Source organism: Vulpes lagopus, chromosome 2, assembly GCF_018345385.1.
Source record: "Vulpes lagopus strain Blue_001 chromosome 2, ASM1834538v1, whole genome shotgun sequence".
Classification (NCBI taxonomy): domain Eukaryota; kingdom Metazoa; phylum Chordata; class Mammalia; order Carnivora; family Canidae; genus Vulpes; species Vulpes lagopus.
The window spans coordinates 127,338,951-127,357,490 of record NC_054825.1 but is presented as its reverse complement, the minus strand read 5'-3'; the positions used below and the strand labels follow the sequence as shown (position 1 = coordinate 127,357,490).

The window sequence follows — 18,540 nt, the reverse complement described above, 5'->3', positions numbered from 1 at the left end:
CTGTAGGGAGCCCGATGTGGGACTCGATTCTGGGACCCCTGGATCAGGCCCTGAGCTGAAGGCAGATGCCCAACCGCTGAGCCACCACCCAGGTGTCCCAGAACTTCTTTATTCTAACAAATGGTGTATAATAAAATCCTATAGTTAAATCCAGACTCAATGGTGAAATATTGAGCTCCTCCCTTGGGTTGAAATATAAGAAAAGGATTTCTATTATCATCACTTGTATTCAACCTTGCAGTGGAAAGACAAGAATAAGGCTAAAAAGAAATTAAAGATATAAAGATTGGAAAGGAACTAGTAAAAATGTCTTTATTTGCAAAAGATATGATTGCACATACTTAAAATCCAAAAGGATCTACAAATAAGTTACCAGAATAAGTGAATTTAACAAATAGCTTGATATAAGAATATTAAAAATCCACTATATTTTAATAAACCAACAATTAGAAAATGAAATTAAAAAACAGTATTTGGAAAAAAAAAAAACCAAACAAACAGTATTTGGGCAGCCCCAGTGGCCCAGTGGTTTAGCGCCACCTTCGGCCCAGGGTGTGATCCTGGAGACCCAGGATCAGGTCCCACATAGTGCTCCCTGCGTGGAGCCTGCTTGTCCCTCTGCCTGTGTCTCTGCCTCTCTCTCTGTGTGTGTCTGTCATGGATAAATAAATAAAAATCTTAAAAAAAAAATAAAAAACAGTATTTATAATAGTATCAAAATGGGGGGCCTGGGTGGCTTTGTTGGTTGAGCATCTGACTCTTATCTTTATTTAGGGTCAGGTCATGATCTCAGGGTCATGAAATTGAGCCTTGCATCAGGCTCCGTGCTCAGCGTATAGTTGGCTTATGATTCTCTCTATGCCCCTCCCCACACTTGCAAGCTCACTCTAAATAAATCTCCCTGGGTGGCGCAGCGGTTTAGCACCTGTCTTTGGCCCAGGGCGCGATCCTGGAGACCCGGGATCGAATCCCACATCGGGCTCCCAGTGCATGGAGCCTGCTTCTCCCTCTGCCTGTGTCTCTGCCTCTCTCTCTCTCTCTGTGTGACTATCATAAATAAATAAAAAAAAAAAAAAAAAAAAGGCTAAAACAAATTAGATCAAATACATAGGAATAAATCTAATGAAAAATGTCAAGAGACTTCACCTCTACTTTGAAAAATTACCTAGCCAGAGTTTTTATGGAAACTGATGAAATTTCTATGAAAATACAAAGGACTTAAATTAGCGACTAAAGTTTTTGAAGAAGTAAAATTTTAAGGCCTCCGACTACTATACTTTATGACTTAATGCAATGCAATAGTAATTATGGCAGTGAAGTACCAGGAAAAAGATAAATAATTGGATCAAAGAAGTAGAATACATAGTCTATATATCATATATATAGTCACTTACTTGACAACAAAGGCCTTGCTGTAATTCAGTGACAGAGGATGGTCTTTTCTACAAACGGTGCTAGTGCAACTGGATATCCACATGGAAATATGAATCTTGACACTACCTTATACCATACACAAAAACAACTGCAGGTGGATCAAGCTCAAATAATCAAGCATCTGCTAAGAACATAGGAGAATATTTGTGTGATCTTGGAGAAGGGAAAGAGCTTTCAAAAAGATGCAAAAAGAGCTATAATTAAAGAAAACCTGATACTGATCTTTATTAAATTTAAGAACTTGGTTTATCAAAAGACATTACCAAAAAACCCCAAAAAGTCAAGCCACAGAATCCAAAAAAGTTGCAACATACACATCTAGTAAATGACTTATATTGATAATACAGAAAAAACTCTGATCAATATAAAAGCAAAGAATCTAATTAAGATAAAGATCAGAACAAGTATTTTACATAAAAGAATATCTATACAGCCAAAACACAAATATGGTACTTGCAATTAGTATTTATTACAGAGAAGCAAACTATTAATTTCAATGAGAGACCATGATATAGCCTCAGGATGACTAAAATAAAAAACACTGATTGTAGCAAGTGTTGGTGAGAATTTGGTATAGCCAGAACACTGGTAGTATTAATTGGTTCAAGCACTTTAGAAAGCTAATTGTTGTATATGTTAAAGCTGAACATATGTTCATTCTATGAATCAGCCATTCTATTTCTAGGTAGAACCAAAAGAAATGAAGATATACCAAGAGACACAAAAGAAAGTTCACAGTGGCTTTATTTATAATAGTCCTCAAATGAAAAAATACAAGTGAAAAACTCACCAACAAAAGAACAAGCAAATAAATCATCATACAGTTATATAATGAAATACTGCCCAGCAATAAAAAGGAAGTAGTGAAACACAGCAAGACTGATGATCTCAACAGTGTTATGTACAGAGAAGCAAGTCAGGTCTCCCCTATCTCTGAAAAAGAGTACAGATTATATATGATTCCATTCATATGTGGTTAAAAATGAAGTTATTCTTTTTTCCTGACATATGATGTTAGAATAGTGCAGAGCAGAGCAGTAGTTATCATCTGGAAACTTCAGGGGTATGAAAATGTTCTTCATCTTAATCTGAGTAGTAAATTACATCTGTACATATGAATACAGATGTAAAAATCCACCCAGTTCATACATAAAAATGCACTTCACTAGTATTAAAATTGTACCTCAGTTAAAGAAATAACTAAAAGGAAAAAAAATAAAGAGTGCATGGAGAAAAATTAACCAAATTTTAGTTAATATTTTGGGAAAGTAGGAACATGTCTATTACATTATCCCTTTGTATCTTTCCATAAGTTAAAAATTTCCCAAGATGTCACTGGTAAAAATAAAAGAACCTGGTCTAGCAAACTATGTTGAGACAAATGATGAAACAGGGAAATATATGTCACACATGTCAGAAAAAGGATTAATTCATTAGTAATTAAAAAGCTTTTTTTTTTAAGATTTTATTTATTTATGCATGAGAGACAGAGAGAGAGGCACAGGCAGAGGGAGAAGCAGGCTCCATGCAGGGAGCCCGATATGGGACCCAATCCTGGGTCTCCAGGATCTCACCCCGGGGCCGAAGGTGGCGCTAAACCACTGAGCCACTGGGGCTGCCCTAAAAAGCTTTTAAAATTAGCAAAAAGAAGGCTGATTAACAACTGCATGTGCATACCCATGTGCGCACACATGCAGACACACACAACTTAGAAATATACTAAACTGTGCATGATCTCTGCTCTCATTCACTTCTGAAACAGGGATCATCATCATTCTGCCCGTGTCAAGAAAAACTTAAGTCATCTTGACTCTTATCCCTTTCACATTGTTCACATTCTGCTTGTACTTCCAGATTAAAAACAAATTAAAACAGATTAAAAACAAATAAAAACATTATAAACAAAACTGCATTTATTGTATGAATTTCTTTCCCATGTTCTGTTAGAACTCAGATAAAAGGATGGTATCCAAGGACTTATAGTGTTATATGCTTTTTGTCTGATGCAAAATGCATATATTGAGGTTGTTAGGGTGGGCCCTAACCCAATTTCATTAGTGACCTTTTAAGAAGAAATCAGGACACAGATATGTATGGAGGGGAAATTGTGTGAAGACACAGGGAAAAGCCCTCCATAAGAGTCTTCTCTCACATCCCTTAGAAGGAACCAACCCTGCCCATTCCCTGATTTTGGACTTTCAGCCTTCAGACTGAGAAAGTAAATCTGTTGTATTAATCACACAGTCTGAGATACTTTATTATGGCAGCCCTAGCAAACTAATAGACCTAGTCTGGTCCCAACTTTTATCTCGATCTCTATCTCTTGTTATTCCCTAAGAGGAATTCCAGAGCATAAGATTCTCACTGGACCTTGGATGCTGTTTAGGCCTTCATATTGTTCCCTCAAAATGCAATAACCTCCCTCTTCTCTACACCAATTAAAATCCCACCTGTTCTTCAGGACTGACGATCCTTTCCAACTATCTGCCTTTGATCAACTAAGCCTACCACATTAATCTTTGACAATTATAAATTCTGATGCTGATTCAATTCAAATGCTCAATTAATCAACTAGTTCCTTTAATTATAACTTGTTTTCTATTTAGGAGGAAGAAATGTTCACATTATTCCTATTACCTCCTATGTATCATCTCCTACAAGGGGATTGTGCTTGCCCACAAGAAGTTCAGTACTTCTTTCTAAGCATGCAAGCAGTCTGGAGATGATCTGGTCTTAAAGATGAAGAAGCTAACTGACATTTTGAAGAAAGCAAAAGACAGGGATGTCAGGAAAACTTTCTTTTGGAGAATGCGTCATTCAAAAGAATAGGTCTTTTTGTCATGCACAGAATAGGTATGCACAGATTTCTAGAACAAAATATAGTAACTGCTTGGGCTCTGTCCATCTTGTAAGAAATGAGGTGTTTTTCCGAGAAGAATAGAAACCCAATTTGTTCAGTGGCCCAGTTCCCTACAGAGAGGGAATAATCTTTTATTCAAAACAGTTTAATGAGCAATCTCAACTAGAGAAACTCAGGGTTTAGAATGGAGCCTATGAAAATGAACCCATGGTAGTTCCCAAACTTGGAAGATAATGGTCTAACTGGACAAATACACTATCAGGTGACTTTTGCCAATGTTATGAGATGAAGTTGGGGCTGTGCAGATTCAGTAAAGGGGAAACTAGCCTAGAGGGAGACAAGGGGGAAAAAAAGAACACTGTTTCCTGGACTTGGCAACCCAAGCTGACTTAGGATAGATCAAAAGTAAAGAGCCAGACCTCACATCCATTAGAATGGTCATTATCAGTAAACATCAAGTGTTGGCGAGGATGTGGAGCAACTAGAATCCCTGTGCAATGCTGGTGGGAATTTAAAATGGTGTAGCAAAAAATAAATAAATAAATAAATAAATAAATAAAAATAAAAATAAAATGGTGTAGCTCCTGTGGAATAGAATGGTGGTTCCTCAAAAAATTAAGCAGAGGCCATGTGCGAAGATGGCAGAAGAGTAGGGTCGCCAAGTCACCTGTCTCCACCAAATTACCGAGATAACCTTCAAATCATCCTGAAAATCTATGAATTCGGCCTGAGATTTAAAGAGAGAACAGCTGAATGATACAGTGAGAAGAGTTCACGCTTCTATCAAGGTAGGAAGACAGGGGGAAAAAAGAAATAAAAAACCAAAAAGCATCCAAGGAGGTGGGGCCCCGAGAGGAGCCAGGCTAAGGCCCCGGCGAGTGTCCCCAGGACAGGACATCCCAGAGAAGCAAGAGCTTCACCAATCTCCCCAGACAGAAAGGGGCTCCCAGGGAGTTAGAGCAAGACCCCAGGAGGGCGGGGATGCCCTCAGGCTCCCTGGGACACTAACAGTCACGTGCGCCCCGGGGGGAGTGCGCCGAGCTCCCTAAAGCACTGCAGCGCACACGGCTTCACCCGGGAGCAGCTCGGAGGGGCTCGGCGGCTCTGGAGAGGGGGCTGCCTGGCCGGGAGCACAGGGCACTGGGGACAAAGCCCAGGATCAGACCTCCCCCGGGACAGACAGAGGCCAGGAGGGCCCAGGACAGCAAGGACGCTCCTGCCCCAAGCTAAGCAGATCAGCAGCCCCGCCCCCGGAGCTTCGAGGCCCCTGCAGACGGTGAGCTCTGTAGTTACTGTGGGAGCAGAATCCAGGGCTCCAAAGCTGGCTAGCACCACTGTGGTTGTTCCTCCTGGGGCCTCATGGGGTAAACAACCCCCACTGAGGCCCTGCACCAGGCAGGAGGCAGTGCAGTTCCCCCAAGTGCTAACACCTGAAAATCAGCACAACAGGCCCCACCCCAGAAGACCAGCTAGACAGACAAGTTCCAGGGGAAGTCAAGGGACTTAAAGTATACAGAAACAGAAGATACTCCACCGTGTCTTTTGGGTTTTTTTTTTTTCTTTTTGATTTCTGATTGCTTCCCCCACCCTTTTTTCCCCTTTCTTTCTTTTTCTTCTTTTTTATTTTTCTTCCTTTTTTCTTTTTTCTTTTCCTCTTTTCTTTCCTTCTTTCTCTCCTCTCTTTTTCTCCTTTTCCCAATACAACTTGTTTTTGGCCACTCTGCACTGAGCAAAATGACTAGAAGGAAAACCTCACCTCAAAAGAAAGAATCAGAAACAGTCCTCTCTCCCACAGAGTTACAAAATTTGGATTACAATTCAATGTCAGAAAGCCAATTCAGAAGCACTATTATAAAGCTTCTGGTGGCTCTAGAAAAAAGCATAAAGGACGCAAGAGACTTCATGACTGCAGAATTTAGATCAGGCAGAAATTAAAAATCAATTGAATGAGATGCAATGCAAACTAGAAGTCCTAACGACGAGGGTTAACGAGGTGGAAGAACCAGTGAGTGACAAAGAAGACAAGTTGATGGCAAAGAGGGAAACTGAGGAAAAAAGAGACAAACAATTAAAAGACCATGAGATTAGATTAAGGGAAATAAGTGACAGCCTGAGGAAGAAAAACCTACGTTTAATTGGGGTTCCTGAGGGCGCCGAAAGGGACAGAGGGCCAGAATATGTATTTGAACAAATCATAGCTGAAAACTTTCCTATCTGGGAAGGGAAACAAGCATTCAGATCCAGGAAATAGAGAGATCTCCCCGTAAAATCAATAAAAACCATTCAACACCTCAACATTTAATAGTTAAGCTTGCAAATTCCAAAGATAAAGAGAAGATCCTTAAAGCAGCAAGAGACAAGAAATCCCTGCGTTTTATGGGGAGGAGTATTAGGGTAACAGCAGACCTCTCCACAGAGACCTGGCAGGCCAGAAAGGGCTGGCAGGATATATTCAGGGTCCTAAATGAGAAAAACATGCAATGAAGAATACTTTATCCAGCAAAACTCTCATTCAGAATGGAAGGAGAGATAAAGAGCTTCCAAGACAGGCAGGAACTGAAAGAATATGTGACCTGCAAACCAACTCTGCAAGAAATTTTAAGGGGGACTCTTAAAATTCCCCTTTAAGAAGAAGTCCAGTGGAACAATCCAAAAAAACAAGGAGTGAATAGATATCATGATGAAACTAAACTCATATCTTCCAATAGTAACTCTGAACGTGAATGGGCTTAATGACCCCATCAAAAGGCGCAGGGTGTCAAGACTGGATAAAAAAGCGGGACCCATCTATTTGCTGTCTACAAGAGACTCATCTTAGAAGGACACCTACAGCCTGAAATTAAAAGGTTGGAAAACCATTTACCATTCAAATGGTCCTCAAAAGAAAGCAGGGGTAGCCATCCTTATTATCAGATAAAATAAAATTTACCCCCAGACTGTAGTGAGAGTTGAAGAGGGACACTATATCATACTTAAAGGATCTATCCAACAAGAGGACCTAACAATCCTCAATATATATGCCCCAAATGTGGGAGCTGCCAAATATATCAATTAATAACCAAAGTTAAGACATCGTTAGATAATAATACACGTATACTTGGTGACTTCAATCTAGCACTTTCTACACTTGATAGGTGTTCTATGCACAACATCTCCGAAGAAACAAGAGCTTTAAATGATACACTGGACCAATTGGATTTCACAGATATCTACAAAACTTTACATCCAAACTCAACTGAATACACATTCTTCTCAAGTGCACATGGAACTTTCTCCAGAATACACCACATACTGGGTCACAAAACGGGTCTGAACTGATACCAAAAGACTGGGATCGTCCCCTGCATATTCTCAGACCATAATGCCTTGAAATTAGAACTAAATCACAACAAGAAGTTTGGAAGGACTTCAAACACGTGGAGGTTAAGGACCATCCTGCTAAAAGATGAAAGGGTCAACCAGGAAATTAAGGAAGAATTAAAAAGATTCATGGAAACTAATGAGAATGAAGATACAACCGTTCAAAATCTTTGGGATACAGCAAAAGCAGTCCTGAGGGGGAAATACATGTCAAAACAAGCATCCATCCAAAACCTGGAAAGAACTCAAATACAAAAGCTAACCTTCACCTGAAGGAGCTAGAGAAAAAACAGCAAATAGATCCTATACCCAGCAGAAGAAGAGAGTTAATAAAGATTCGAGCAGAACTCAATGAAATCGAGACCAGAAGAACTGTGGAACACATCAACAAAACCAGGAGTTTGTTCTTTGAAAGAATTAATAAGATAGATAAACCATTAGCCAGCCTTATTAAAAAGAAGAGAGAGAAGACTCAAATTAATAAAATCATGAATGAGAAAGGAGAGATCACTACCAACACCAAGGAAATACAATCGATTCTAAAAACATATTATGAGCAGCTATATGCCAATAAATAAGGCAATCTAGAAGAAATGGATGCTTTTCTGGAAAGCCACAAACTACCAAAGCTGGAACAGGAAGAAACAGAAAATCTGAACAGGCCAATAACCAGGGAGGAAATTGAAGCTGTCATCAAAAACCTCCCAAGACACAAAAGTCCAGGGCCAGATGGCTTCCCTGGGGGAATTCTATCAAATGTTTAAAGAAGAAACTATACCTATTCTACTAAAGCTGTTTGGAAAGATAGAAAGAGATGGAATACTTCCAAACTCATTCTATGAGGACAGCATCACCTTAATTCCAAAACCAGACAAAGATCCTACCAGAAAGGAGAATTATAGACCAATATCCCTGATGAACATGGATGCAAAAATTCTCAACAAGATACTAGCCAATAGGATCCAACAGTACATTAAGAAGATTATTCACCATGACCAAGTGGGATTTATTCCCGGGACACAAGGCTGGTTCAACACTCATAAAACAATCAATGTGATTCATCATATCAGCTAGAGAAAAACCAAGAACCATATGGTCCTCTCAATAGATGCAGAGAAAGCATTTGACAAAATACAGCATCCATTCCTGATCAAAACTCCTTAGAGTGTAGGGATAGAGGGAACATTCCTCAACATCTTAAAAGCCATCTACTAAAAGACCACAGCAAATATAATTCTCAATGGAGAAGCACTGGGAGCCTTTCCCCTAAGATCAGGAACAAGATTGGGATGTCCACTCTCACCACTGCTATTCAACATAGTACTGGAAGTCCTAGCCTCAGCAATCAGACAACAAAAAGAAATCAAAGGCATTCAAATTGGCAAAGAAAAAGTCAAACTCTCCTTCTTCGCCGATGACATGATACTATACATAGAAAACCCAAAAGACTCCACTCCAAGATTGCTAGAACTCATACAGCAATTTGGCAGCGTGGCAGGATACAAAATCAATGCCCAGAAGTCAGTGGCATTTCTATACACTAACAATGAGACTGAAGAAAGAGAAATTAAGGAGTCAATCCCATTTATAATTGCACCCAAAAGCATAAGATACCTAGGAATAAACCTAACCAAAGAGGTAAAGGATCTATACCCTAAAAACTACAGAACACTTCTGAAAGAAATTGAGGAAGACACAAAGAGATGGAAAAATATTCCATGCTCATGGATTGGCAGAATTAATATTGTGAAAATGTCAATGTTACCCAGGGCAATTTACAGGTTTAATGCAATCCCTATCAAAATACCATGGACTCTCTTCAGAGAGTTAGAACAAATTACTTTAAGATCTGTGTGGAATCAGAAAAGACCCCGAATAGCCAGGGGAATACTAAAAAAGAAAACCATAGCTGGGGGCATCACAATCCCAGATTTCAGGTTGTACTACAAAGCTGTGGTCATCAAGACAGTGTGGTACTGGCACAAAAACAGACACATAGATCAATGGAACAGAATAGAGAATCCAGAAGTGGACCCTCAACTTCATGGTCTACTAATATTCGATAAAGGAGGAAAGACTATCCACTGGAAGAAAGACAGTCTCTTCAATAAATGGTGCTGGGAAAATTGGACATTCACATGCAGAAGAATGAAACTAGACCACTCTCTTGCACCATACACAAAGATAAACTCAAAATGGGTGAAAGATCTAAATGTGAGACAAGATTCCATCAAAATCCTAGAAGAGGGATCCCTGGGTGGTGCAGCGGTTTGGCGCCTGCCTTTGGCCCAGGGCGCGATCCTGGAGACCCGGGATCGAATCCCACATCGGGCTCCCGGTACATGGAGCCTGCTTCTCCCTCTGCCTATGTCTCTGCCTCTCTCTCTCTCTCTCTCTCTGTGTGACTATCATAAATAAATAAAAATTTAAAAAAAAAATCCTAGAGGAGAACACAGGCAACACCGTTTTTGAACTCAGCCACTGTAACTTCTTGCAAGATACATGCACAAAGGCAAAGGAAACAAAAGCAAAAATGAACTATTGGGACTTCCTCACGATAAGAAGCTTTTGCACAGCAAAGGATACAGTCAACAAAACTAAAAGACAATCTACAGAATGGGAGAAGATATTTGCAAATGACGTATCAGATAAAGGGCTAGTTTCCAAGATCTATAAAGAACTTATTAAACTCAAGAGCAAAGAAACAAACAATCCAATCATGAAATGGGCAAAAGACATGAACAGAAATCTCACAGAGGAAGACACAGACATGGCCAACACGCACATGAGAAAATGCTCTGCATCACTTGCCATCAGGGAAATACAAATCCAAACCACAATGAGATACCACCTCACACCAGTGAGAATGGGGAAAATTAACAAGGCAGGAAACCACAAATGTTGGAGAGGATGGGGAGAAAAGGGAACCCTCTTACACTGTTGGTGGGAATCTGAACTGGTGCAGCCACTCTGGAAAACTGTGCGGAGGTTCCTCAAAGAGTTAAATATAGACCTGCCCTACGACCCAGCAATTGCACTGTTGGGCCCAAAGATACAGATGCAATGTAATGCCAGGACACCTGCACCCCGATGTTTCTAGCAGCAATGGCCACAATAGCCAAACTGTGGGAGGAGCCTCGGTGTCCATCGGAAGATGAATGGATAAAGAAGATGTGGTTTATGTATACAATGGAATATTACTCAGCCATTAGAAATGACAAATACCCACCATTTGCTTCAACGTGGATGGAACTGGAGGGTATTATGCTGAGTGAAATGAGTCAATCAGAGAAGGACAAACATTATATGTTCTCATTCATTTGGGGAATATATTTAATAGTGAAAGGGAATAGAAGGGAAGGGAGAAGAAATGGGTAGGAAATATCAGAAAGGGAGACAGAATATAGACTCCTAACTCTGGGAAATGAACTAGGGGTGGTGGAAGGGGAGGAGGGTGGGAGGTGGGGGTGAATGGGTGACGGGCACTGAGGGGGCACTTGACGGGATGAGCACTGGGTGTTATTCTGTATGTTGGCAAATTGAACCCATAAAAAATAAATTTATTATTAAAAAAATTAAACAGAGAATTACCACATGATATAGCAATGCCACTTCTAGGTATATATATCCATTAGACTGACAGATTTTCAAAGAAGTATCTGTACACTTGTGTTCATAGCAGCATTATTTACAATAACCAAAATGTGGAAGTAACCTAAGTGTCTATCACCTGATGAAGAGATAAATAAAATGTAGTATATACACACAATGCTGTATTACTCAGCCTTTAAAAAGAAGGAAATTCTGATACATGCTATAACATGCATGAACTTTGAGGATTTTAAGTGAAATAAGCCAGTCACAAAAAGACAAATACTGTATGATTTCGCATATATGAGTAGGGAAATAGAAAGCAGAATGATGTTTGCCAGAGGTGAATGGTGGGAGGAATGAGAGCTGTTGTTTCACAGGTATACAACTTCAGTTCTGCAAGATGAAGAGTTCTAGAGTTTGGGTGCACAGCAATATGAATGTACTTAACATTACTGAACTGTACAGCTTAAAAAAACGGCTAAGATGATAAATTTTATGTTATCTGGACTTTACCATAAGTAAAAATAAAATGAAAACAAAGAGAAAGTAAAGAGCCAGGGATCTTAGTTGCACAGGCTATCATAATGAAATACCACAGACTGGCTTATATGGTAGATATTTCTTTCCTCACAATTCTGGAGGCCAGAAGTCCAAGATAAGAGTATTAGGATGCATGGGTTCTGGTGACATTCTTTTCCAGACTTACAGATGGCTTCTTGCTGTGTCCTCACATGGCCTTTGCCTGGTGCCTATGTATTGAGAGAGAGAGACAGAGAAAGACCTCTTCCTTTTCTTGTAAGACCATTAATCCTATTGGATTAGTATCCTACCTTTATGACATCACTTAATCTTCATTCCCTTCTGAAAGCTCTATTTCTACATACAGCCGCACTGGGGGTTAGGGATTCAACATATGGATTTGTGGGGGGACACGACTCAATCCATAGCATCAGGTGAACAGAATGAGGATGTGGTTCTAAAGTCATTCCAGAGAAGACAATGAGAAGATGATATGAAGCAGTTAGGAATAGGAGGATATGTTTAAAAAACCAAATGAGGTTTTGCTGTACAATAAAGTCACATAGTAAAATTTTAAATATCGCACCCCCTACTAGATTGTGAACACTGTTTGGAAAGAAAAACATCTGTATAGTTTAAGCTTTAAATATAGCACATATCACTTCCTTGGAACATCTTGGCTGCTCAGTAAAAGGCTGTCAAAAAAGTCAGAGCACCAATAATGTAAAAAACAGAACTAGGAGCTGGTAAGGCCTCTAAAGCCTAAACGTTATTCTGAGAAACTGGGAATTTTATTGTGTGGGGTGAGGAGCCAGTGAGGTGATTTAAATAGAGATGAGACATTACCTCACTAGCATTTAGATGAACTACCCATGTGGAAGATGTGCTTGAGTAGGTAAAGAAAGAAGTAGGCAGGTTAGTAAAGAAGCTGTTCCAACAGTTCAGGTGTGAGACCATGAGACAGCAGTTTGAGGAATAAAGTAGAGGAATGCATTTAAAATACATTAGGTTTGACAATGTAAAATTGGTGTATCTTTGACAAATAGGAAAAGTAGCAAGACACAATTACACACCAGATCATGGCAGGAGTTGAGACAGTGAGAACAAGAGAAGCCAGGGATGTACTGCACTTCCATGGCTTGGGTGTCTGGTTGACCAGGGATATTCTATTTTCCATCGAATAAGGAAAGATGAGGGGAATTAGTTTGGGAAGGACTGTAAATATTGACTTTTACTTTGAATCAGTTGAGCTGGAGTTGCCTTTTAGATACCTGCACAGAGATGTTGAGTCACCTATGTTCAATAGGGCAATCCCTAGCCATGTGAGACTATTTAAAACTTAAATTAAAAATTTGGTTCCGGGCAGCCCCGGTGGCGCAGCGGTTTAGCGCCGCCTGCAGCCCGGGGTGTGATCCTGGGGACCCGGGATCAAGTCCCACATTGGGCTCCTTGCGTGGAGCCTGCTTCTCCCTCTGCCTGTGTCTCTGCGCCTCTCTCTCTCTGGGTCTCTCATGAATAAATAAATAAAATCTTTAAAAAAAAATTTAAAAAAATAAAAATTTGGTTCCTTAGTCACACTAGCTGCATTTCAAGTATCTAACAGGTATATGTGGCTAGTGGCCATCATTTGGGACAATGCAAATATAGACCATTTCCATCATCATAAAAAGTGCTATTGGTGGGGCACATGGGTGGCTCAGTTGGCTAAGCATCCAACTCTTGATTTTGGCTCAGGTTGTGAGATCAAGGCCCAAGTAGGGCTCCACACTTAGCCGGGAGTCTGCTTGGATTCTCTCTCCCTCTCTGATTGTCCCTCTCCCTATTCATGCTCTCTCTCAAAAAATAAATAAAATTAACAATAAAAAAAATGCTATTGGTCACAGTGGGCCGCAGAGTTCTATCTGTGAGAACTAGGAAATACATCATTGTTGAAACCAGAGTGGGGATGAAATGAGTCAAGAAGACCAGTTGGAAAAATAGTGAGAAGGCACGGAAATTGTGATGAGACACATGAAAGGGCAAAAAAAAAAAAAAAAAAAAAAGATGATTCCATGAAAGAAACAAGAGGCAGGACAGTAGCAGAGGCTGTCACAGACACTAACATGGGAGACCTTCCAGAAGGACAGAGTAGGGGTAGAGTCAGGCACTGCAGACAGGTCTGTGAGGTAAGCACAAGGTGAGACCCACTGGATTTGACTGTAGTTAGGTCACGGATGAGTGCAGGTCACAGGCAGAGGAGGAGAGACTGAAACGTGAAGAGTCTGAAACGTGAATGGCCGTGTGATAGCATTTGCTAGAGAACAGAACTTTTAAGATATTTGCTAAACAACTTGTTTGAATCAGGGACTTGAGAGAAATATTTAAAAAGAGCTATTTTTAGGACATGAACATATGACTTATTCATGTTGACCTCCAATTAGTTTCAGTATTACCTCTGGATCTAGCAGGATGATCAGAAAAAGGTCTACTTCTAATTTATTTACATTGACAGCTGTATTAACAAAAACCCTGCTTTGGCAACGTGCCCCTTACTTCCATTGAGGAAAAAGTGAAAACAATATTCTACAATTATTTCTGGGTTGTTATTGGAAAGATCTGGACTATCCTCTATCTGAAGACCAACAAAGACACTGTGCCTGACTTTAGGATCATGAGGAACGTCGAATTTAAGATTCTTATCGATGCAAATCTTGAAACAAATACTGTCCGACTCTCTTCCATGGCTATCTGAAAGGTCAGGAAGAGATCTGCACCTGCACTGGGGACAATGTGTAACTTCAGAGAGCAGCATCTATCTATAGGCCAACTCTGCTGAACTACTCATCTGCTTTTTTGTACCTTCCCTGAATAGTTTGGATCCATTTCTATTGCTACTTTTCTGTGTTAACTACCTTTAAATTCATTATAAAATAGGTATATATAAATTAACTCACCTGAGATGTTTTCATTTTCTGCTGTTGTTGGGGGAGTACAGAGAACTGTGAAGGATAAGCTGGGGATAAGGAAAGAGGAATGGAATTATAAGAGGTCTGGTGAGCTTCCAGATTCAGTTGCCTAAAAATCTCATCACATCAGCTGGGGAAAGGGCCTCCCTATGGAATAATGTTCTGTTGACATTTGAGAAAGGGGAAGAAGCACCACATAGACACAGCACTCCCTGAATATGTAATACAGTCTGATGTGATCCTATGGATGTAACCTTGCTGTTTTTCACTGGGTCACTGTAAATTATTTTCCTATTAATTTTATGTCCCCCTCTAATTAACACAAAATTAAAAGAGGGTAATATTAATATCCTATTATTATTTATACCTTGAGTTATAAAATCAACAGAAAACTCTGGGGGGAAAAAAGATGCTTAGTGCCAAAATATTTTAAAATCATTTTGTCAGGATCCCTGGATGGCGCAACGGTTTAGCGCCTGCCTTTGGCCCAGGATGCGATCCTGGAGACCCGGGATTGAGTCCCACGTCGGGCTCCCGGTGCATGGAGCCTGCTTCTCCCTCTGCCTATGTCTCTGCCTCTCTCTCTCTCTCTGTGTGACTATCATAAATAAATAAAAATTAAAAAAAAATTTAAAATCATTTTGTCCTTTTGGTAAGATTTTTGATAAGGCACTTCTAGTGACTTATGTGTGACAAAATGAACCACACTTTGCTTTGCCCCTAGCTCTGTCCTGAGTGACTGGGGATATACATCTCAGGCTCCACTTTTTTTTGTTTTTTAAATTTCAAGTCAGAGGTAGAAATCCCCTCTGATACTGTCAGTCATTTTATAATTCTATGTGTTCAAGATAAAGGAAGCCTCAGCCTATATTTAGATGCCACTTGTGACAGACACAATGTGAAAGTGGCTCAGAATCTGGCAAGAGGGAAAATGAAGAAAATGGGGGGCTGTTTAAGAAGGACTGGACTAAATTTCCTCAGCCCTGGCTGTGGCTTCTCCCATATGGCCTGATAATCACCTATCTCTTTCAACCCCAGCTCACTACTTTCTGCAACCTGGTCCAGTTTCCACTGTCACACAGTCTGGCTGTGTGACACAGTCACACAGTGATGTCACACAGTGGTGACATCATCAAGTCTGGCTCTTTCTGGACAAGGTAATTTAAGAACTGCTTCTGTGGAGCAAATTAGGAACAACTCCTTTCTGGGTTCTTCTGCATCTGTTCTGAAGTTCTGGTGAGGGTGGTTCCTGCCAGATGAGCTCTTCCTCCAGGTGGGACTCCTGTCCCCAGGTGGGGCTCCTCTCCTCCCTGCTACACAAGAGCTACTTTGTTCCAGAGGCATGGAGACTTAGGCCTAGGAAACAAATTCCTTTTAAATGAAACTTTCATTGAGAGGAGTTTCTCAACTTCAGCAATGCTGACATTTTGGGCTGTTTAATTCTTTGTCATGTGGGGGCTGTATAATGTCTACCAGAATTTCTGGTTTCTACTCACCAGATGCTCTTAGCACTCCTCCTCTGTTGTGACAGCCCAAATCATCTCCAGCCATTTCCAAAAGTCCTCTAGAGAGCAAAATCATCCTGGTTCGGACCCATTGGTAGGGCTTTAAACTTGATTGTCTTCAAATTCATTAGAACTCCTTACCCATTATTGTAGCCACTTGCCACATCCCATTGTTGAGCATTTGAAATGTGGCTAGTGCCACATGTTGAATAATGTTTTGTATATATTGAGATAAAGAGTACGCTCTAAAACTAACTTCACATTTTAGTTTTTAATGGGGCTACATTTAAAATTATATATATGGCTCACTTTATCTATTGGACAGCACTGCAGTACAATATCAGACTGAGCCTTCAAGACCGAGACAGCCTGAACAGTACAGGAGGTGCCAGGAGGCTGTCTTATCCAGTTCTGGAGACATGTCAGAAACCCCGGAATATATATACCTGTCACAGAGTGTCATTTAGTTAATGTTGACTTTACAGTCATAGTCCTGGGAATATGGGGACAAGTCACTTTGCTAGTGCTGTGAAGGCTGCAGTGCTGGGTTTCTGGTAGGCAGGATATTAGGAATAGCTAAATTTGGGAGTAAAGCATATCTGTATTTATATCCTGGCTTCCTTATCTTTTTGACCTTCAGTCTATAATTTCCCTCTTCTGAGTCCATTTTGTCTTTTTATAATTATATGGTTAAAACTATGGAATGAGCCCATATGTCCATCGACAATACGTGGATAAAGAGGAAGTGTATATATACACAATGGAGTATTACTTAGCTATCAGAAAGGATGAAATCTTGCCATTTGTGATGATGTGGCTGGAACTAGAGGGTATTATGCTAAGAGAGATAACTCAATCAGAGAAAGACAATTATATGATTTCAGTCATATGTGGAATTTAAGAAACAAAACAGGATCATAGTAGAAGGGAGGAAAAATAAGAGGAAATCAGAGAGGGAAACAAACCATAAGAGACTCTAACTATAGGAAACAAAAGGGTTGCTGGGGGAGGGGGGGGGGGGAACTGGGTGACAGGCATTAAGGAGGGTATGTAATGTAATGAGCACTGGATTGACATGCAACTAATGAATCACTGAACTCTGCCTCTGAAACGAATAATACACTGTGTTAACTAATTGAATTTAAATAAAATAAAATTCAGAAAAATTCTGTGGTTATACCTATAGAATGGCTGTGAAGGTTAATTTAAATATTAAATAAAAAAAAGAGCAAAGTGTCTTCTAAATATGATGGGAGACAACACTACCAGTCGGCTTATACCTTGAACTTACTGTTTAGTAACTCACACTGACAACATGCTTCATAGATGCTGACGTACCTCTTTCCAAACAACGCCAGGAAGCAGTTTTTACTAATATCTTTATTTTCAGATGAGAACCTGACTTACACCTGAGTGACAAAGGCGGAATTTACTCGGTCTTTCTGGCTTTGAGGCTCAAGCCCGTGCTTCATGCTAGGTTCACGGTCAACATGCAGTATCCTAAAGGCACACTGCGCACCGCCGCCAGCAAGGCATCTTCCCCTGCCGGCGCATCAGCGCCCGTGCTCGGGCTACTGGGAACGTCGTCTCACAGCACTCGCCCCATCCAGGCCCCAGAGCCCGCGGGGAGGGCCCGCCCCGCCCGCCCCTCAACCGCCTCCGCCAGGGCGACGCTCGTATCTGTCTCGGGTACAGGCGGGGTGCTCCCGCCTTGGGGTCAGCTGGGATGCCCCTAGTCGTCCGGGTGCCTTCCTCTGGGAACAAGCCCACCCCACCAGGCGCGCGGAGGACCAGGCACCGGCTCCCCTCTCACCTGAAAGTAATGAGGCCGCGCCCGCAGGGCCAGAGAGGGCGGAAGCCGGGAAGTGAGGAGAACTTCTCACGCGCAGGGAGAAATCCGGGATATCCGTTCCCACAATGCCGCGCGCTGAGCCAGGACCTTCAGGACTACATTTCCCAGGGAGACACCGTGGCTCCTTGCGGATTTCCGGTGTGTTGGGCGGGCTTGGGGCCAGTAGGCAGAGGGTTAGCACTGGGTACGAATATCTTGCGCCGTGGTTCTACCAAAGCCCCAGAGGTTATGGCTTAGACTTTGACAAAATGTCAAATATAGGATGTGTTCATGGATCAGGTCCTGGTTGGAGAAAACCAGAAGACATTTGGGAACAACTGGGGAAATTTGTGTATAGATCTGATATTAGAAATATTAAGGGAAGTTATTGTTATTTTTGTTAATTCTGGTAACATTGGGATTATGCAGGGAAGGTTAATTTTTTAAAATATTTTTTATTGAAGTTTTATTTACCGACATATAGTATAACAC

The 18,540-nt window shown here is 40.8% G+C and overlaps 1 protein-coding gene across 5 annotated transcripts in view; it reads right to left on the bottom strand.

The window, feature by feature from the left end:
• Window positions 1-18,177, bottom strand: part of ZNF510 (zinc finger protein 510) — a 35,345-nt gene extending 17,168 nt beyond the window's left edge. Inside the window, exons 1-3 of one of the 5 annotated variants that reach the window (XM_041742748.1) lie at window positions 18,031-18,109; window positions 16,209-16,276; window positions 14,701-14,759 (exon numbers count right to left, since the gene is read on the bottom strand). In XM_041742748.1, the coding sequence (XP_041598682.1) occupies window positions 14,701-14,759; window positions 16,209-16,263 (114 nt within the window). In that variant the 5' untranslated portion in view covers window positions 16,264-16,276; window positions 18,031-18,109. Of the gene's footprint in view, window positions 1-14,700; window positions 14,760-16,208; window positions 16,277-18,030 lie in introns of all 5 variants that reach the window. The other 4 variants (XM_041742744.1, XM_041742745.1, XM_041742746.1 and 1 more) reach the window with 4 other exon arrangements.
• Window positions 18,178-18,540: the final 363 nt, after the last annotated feature.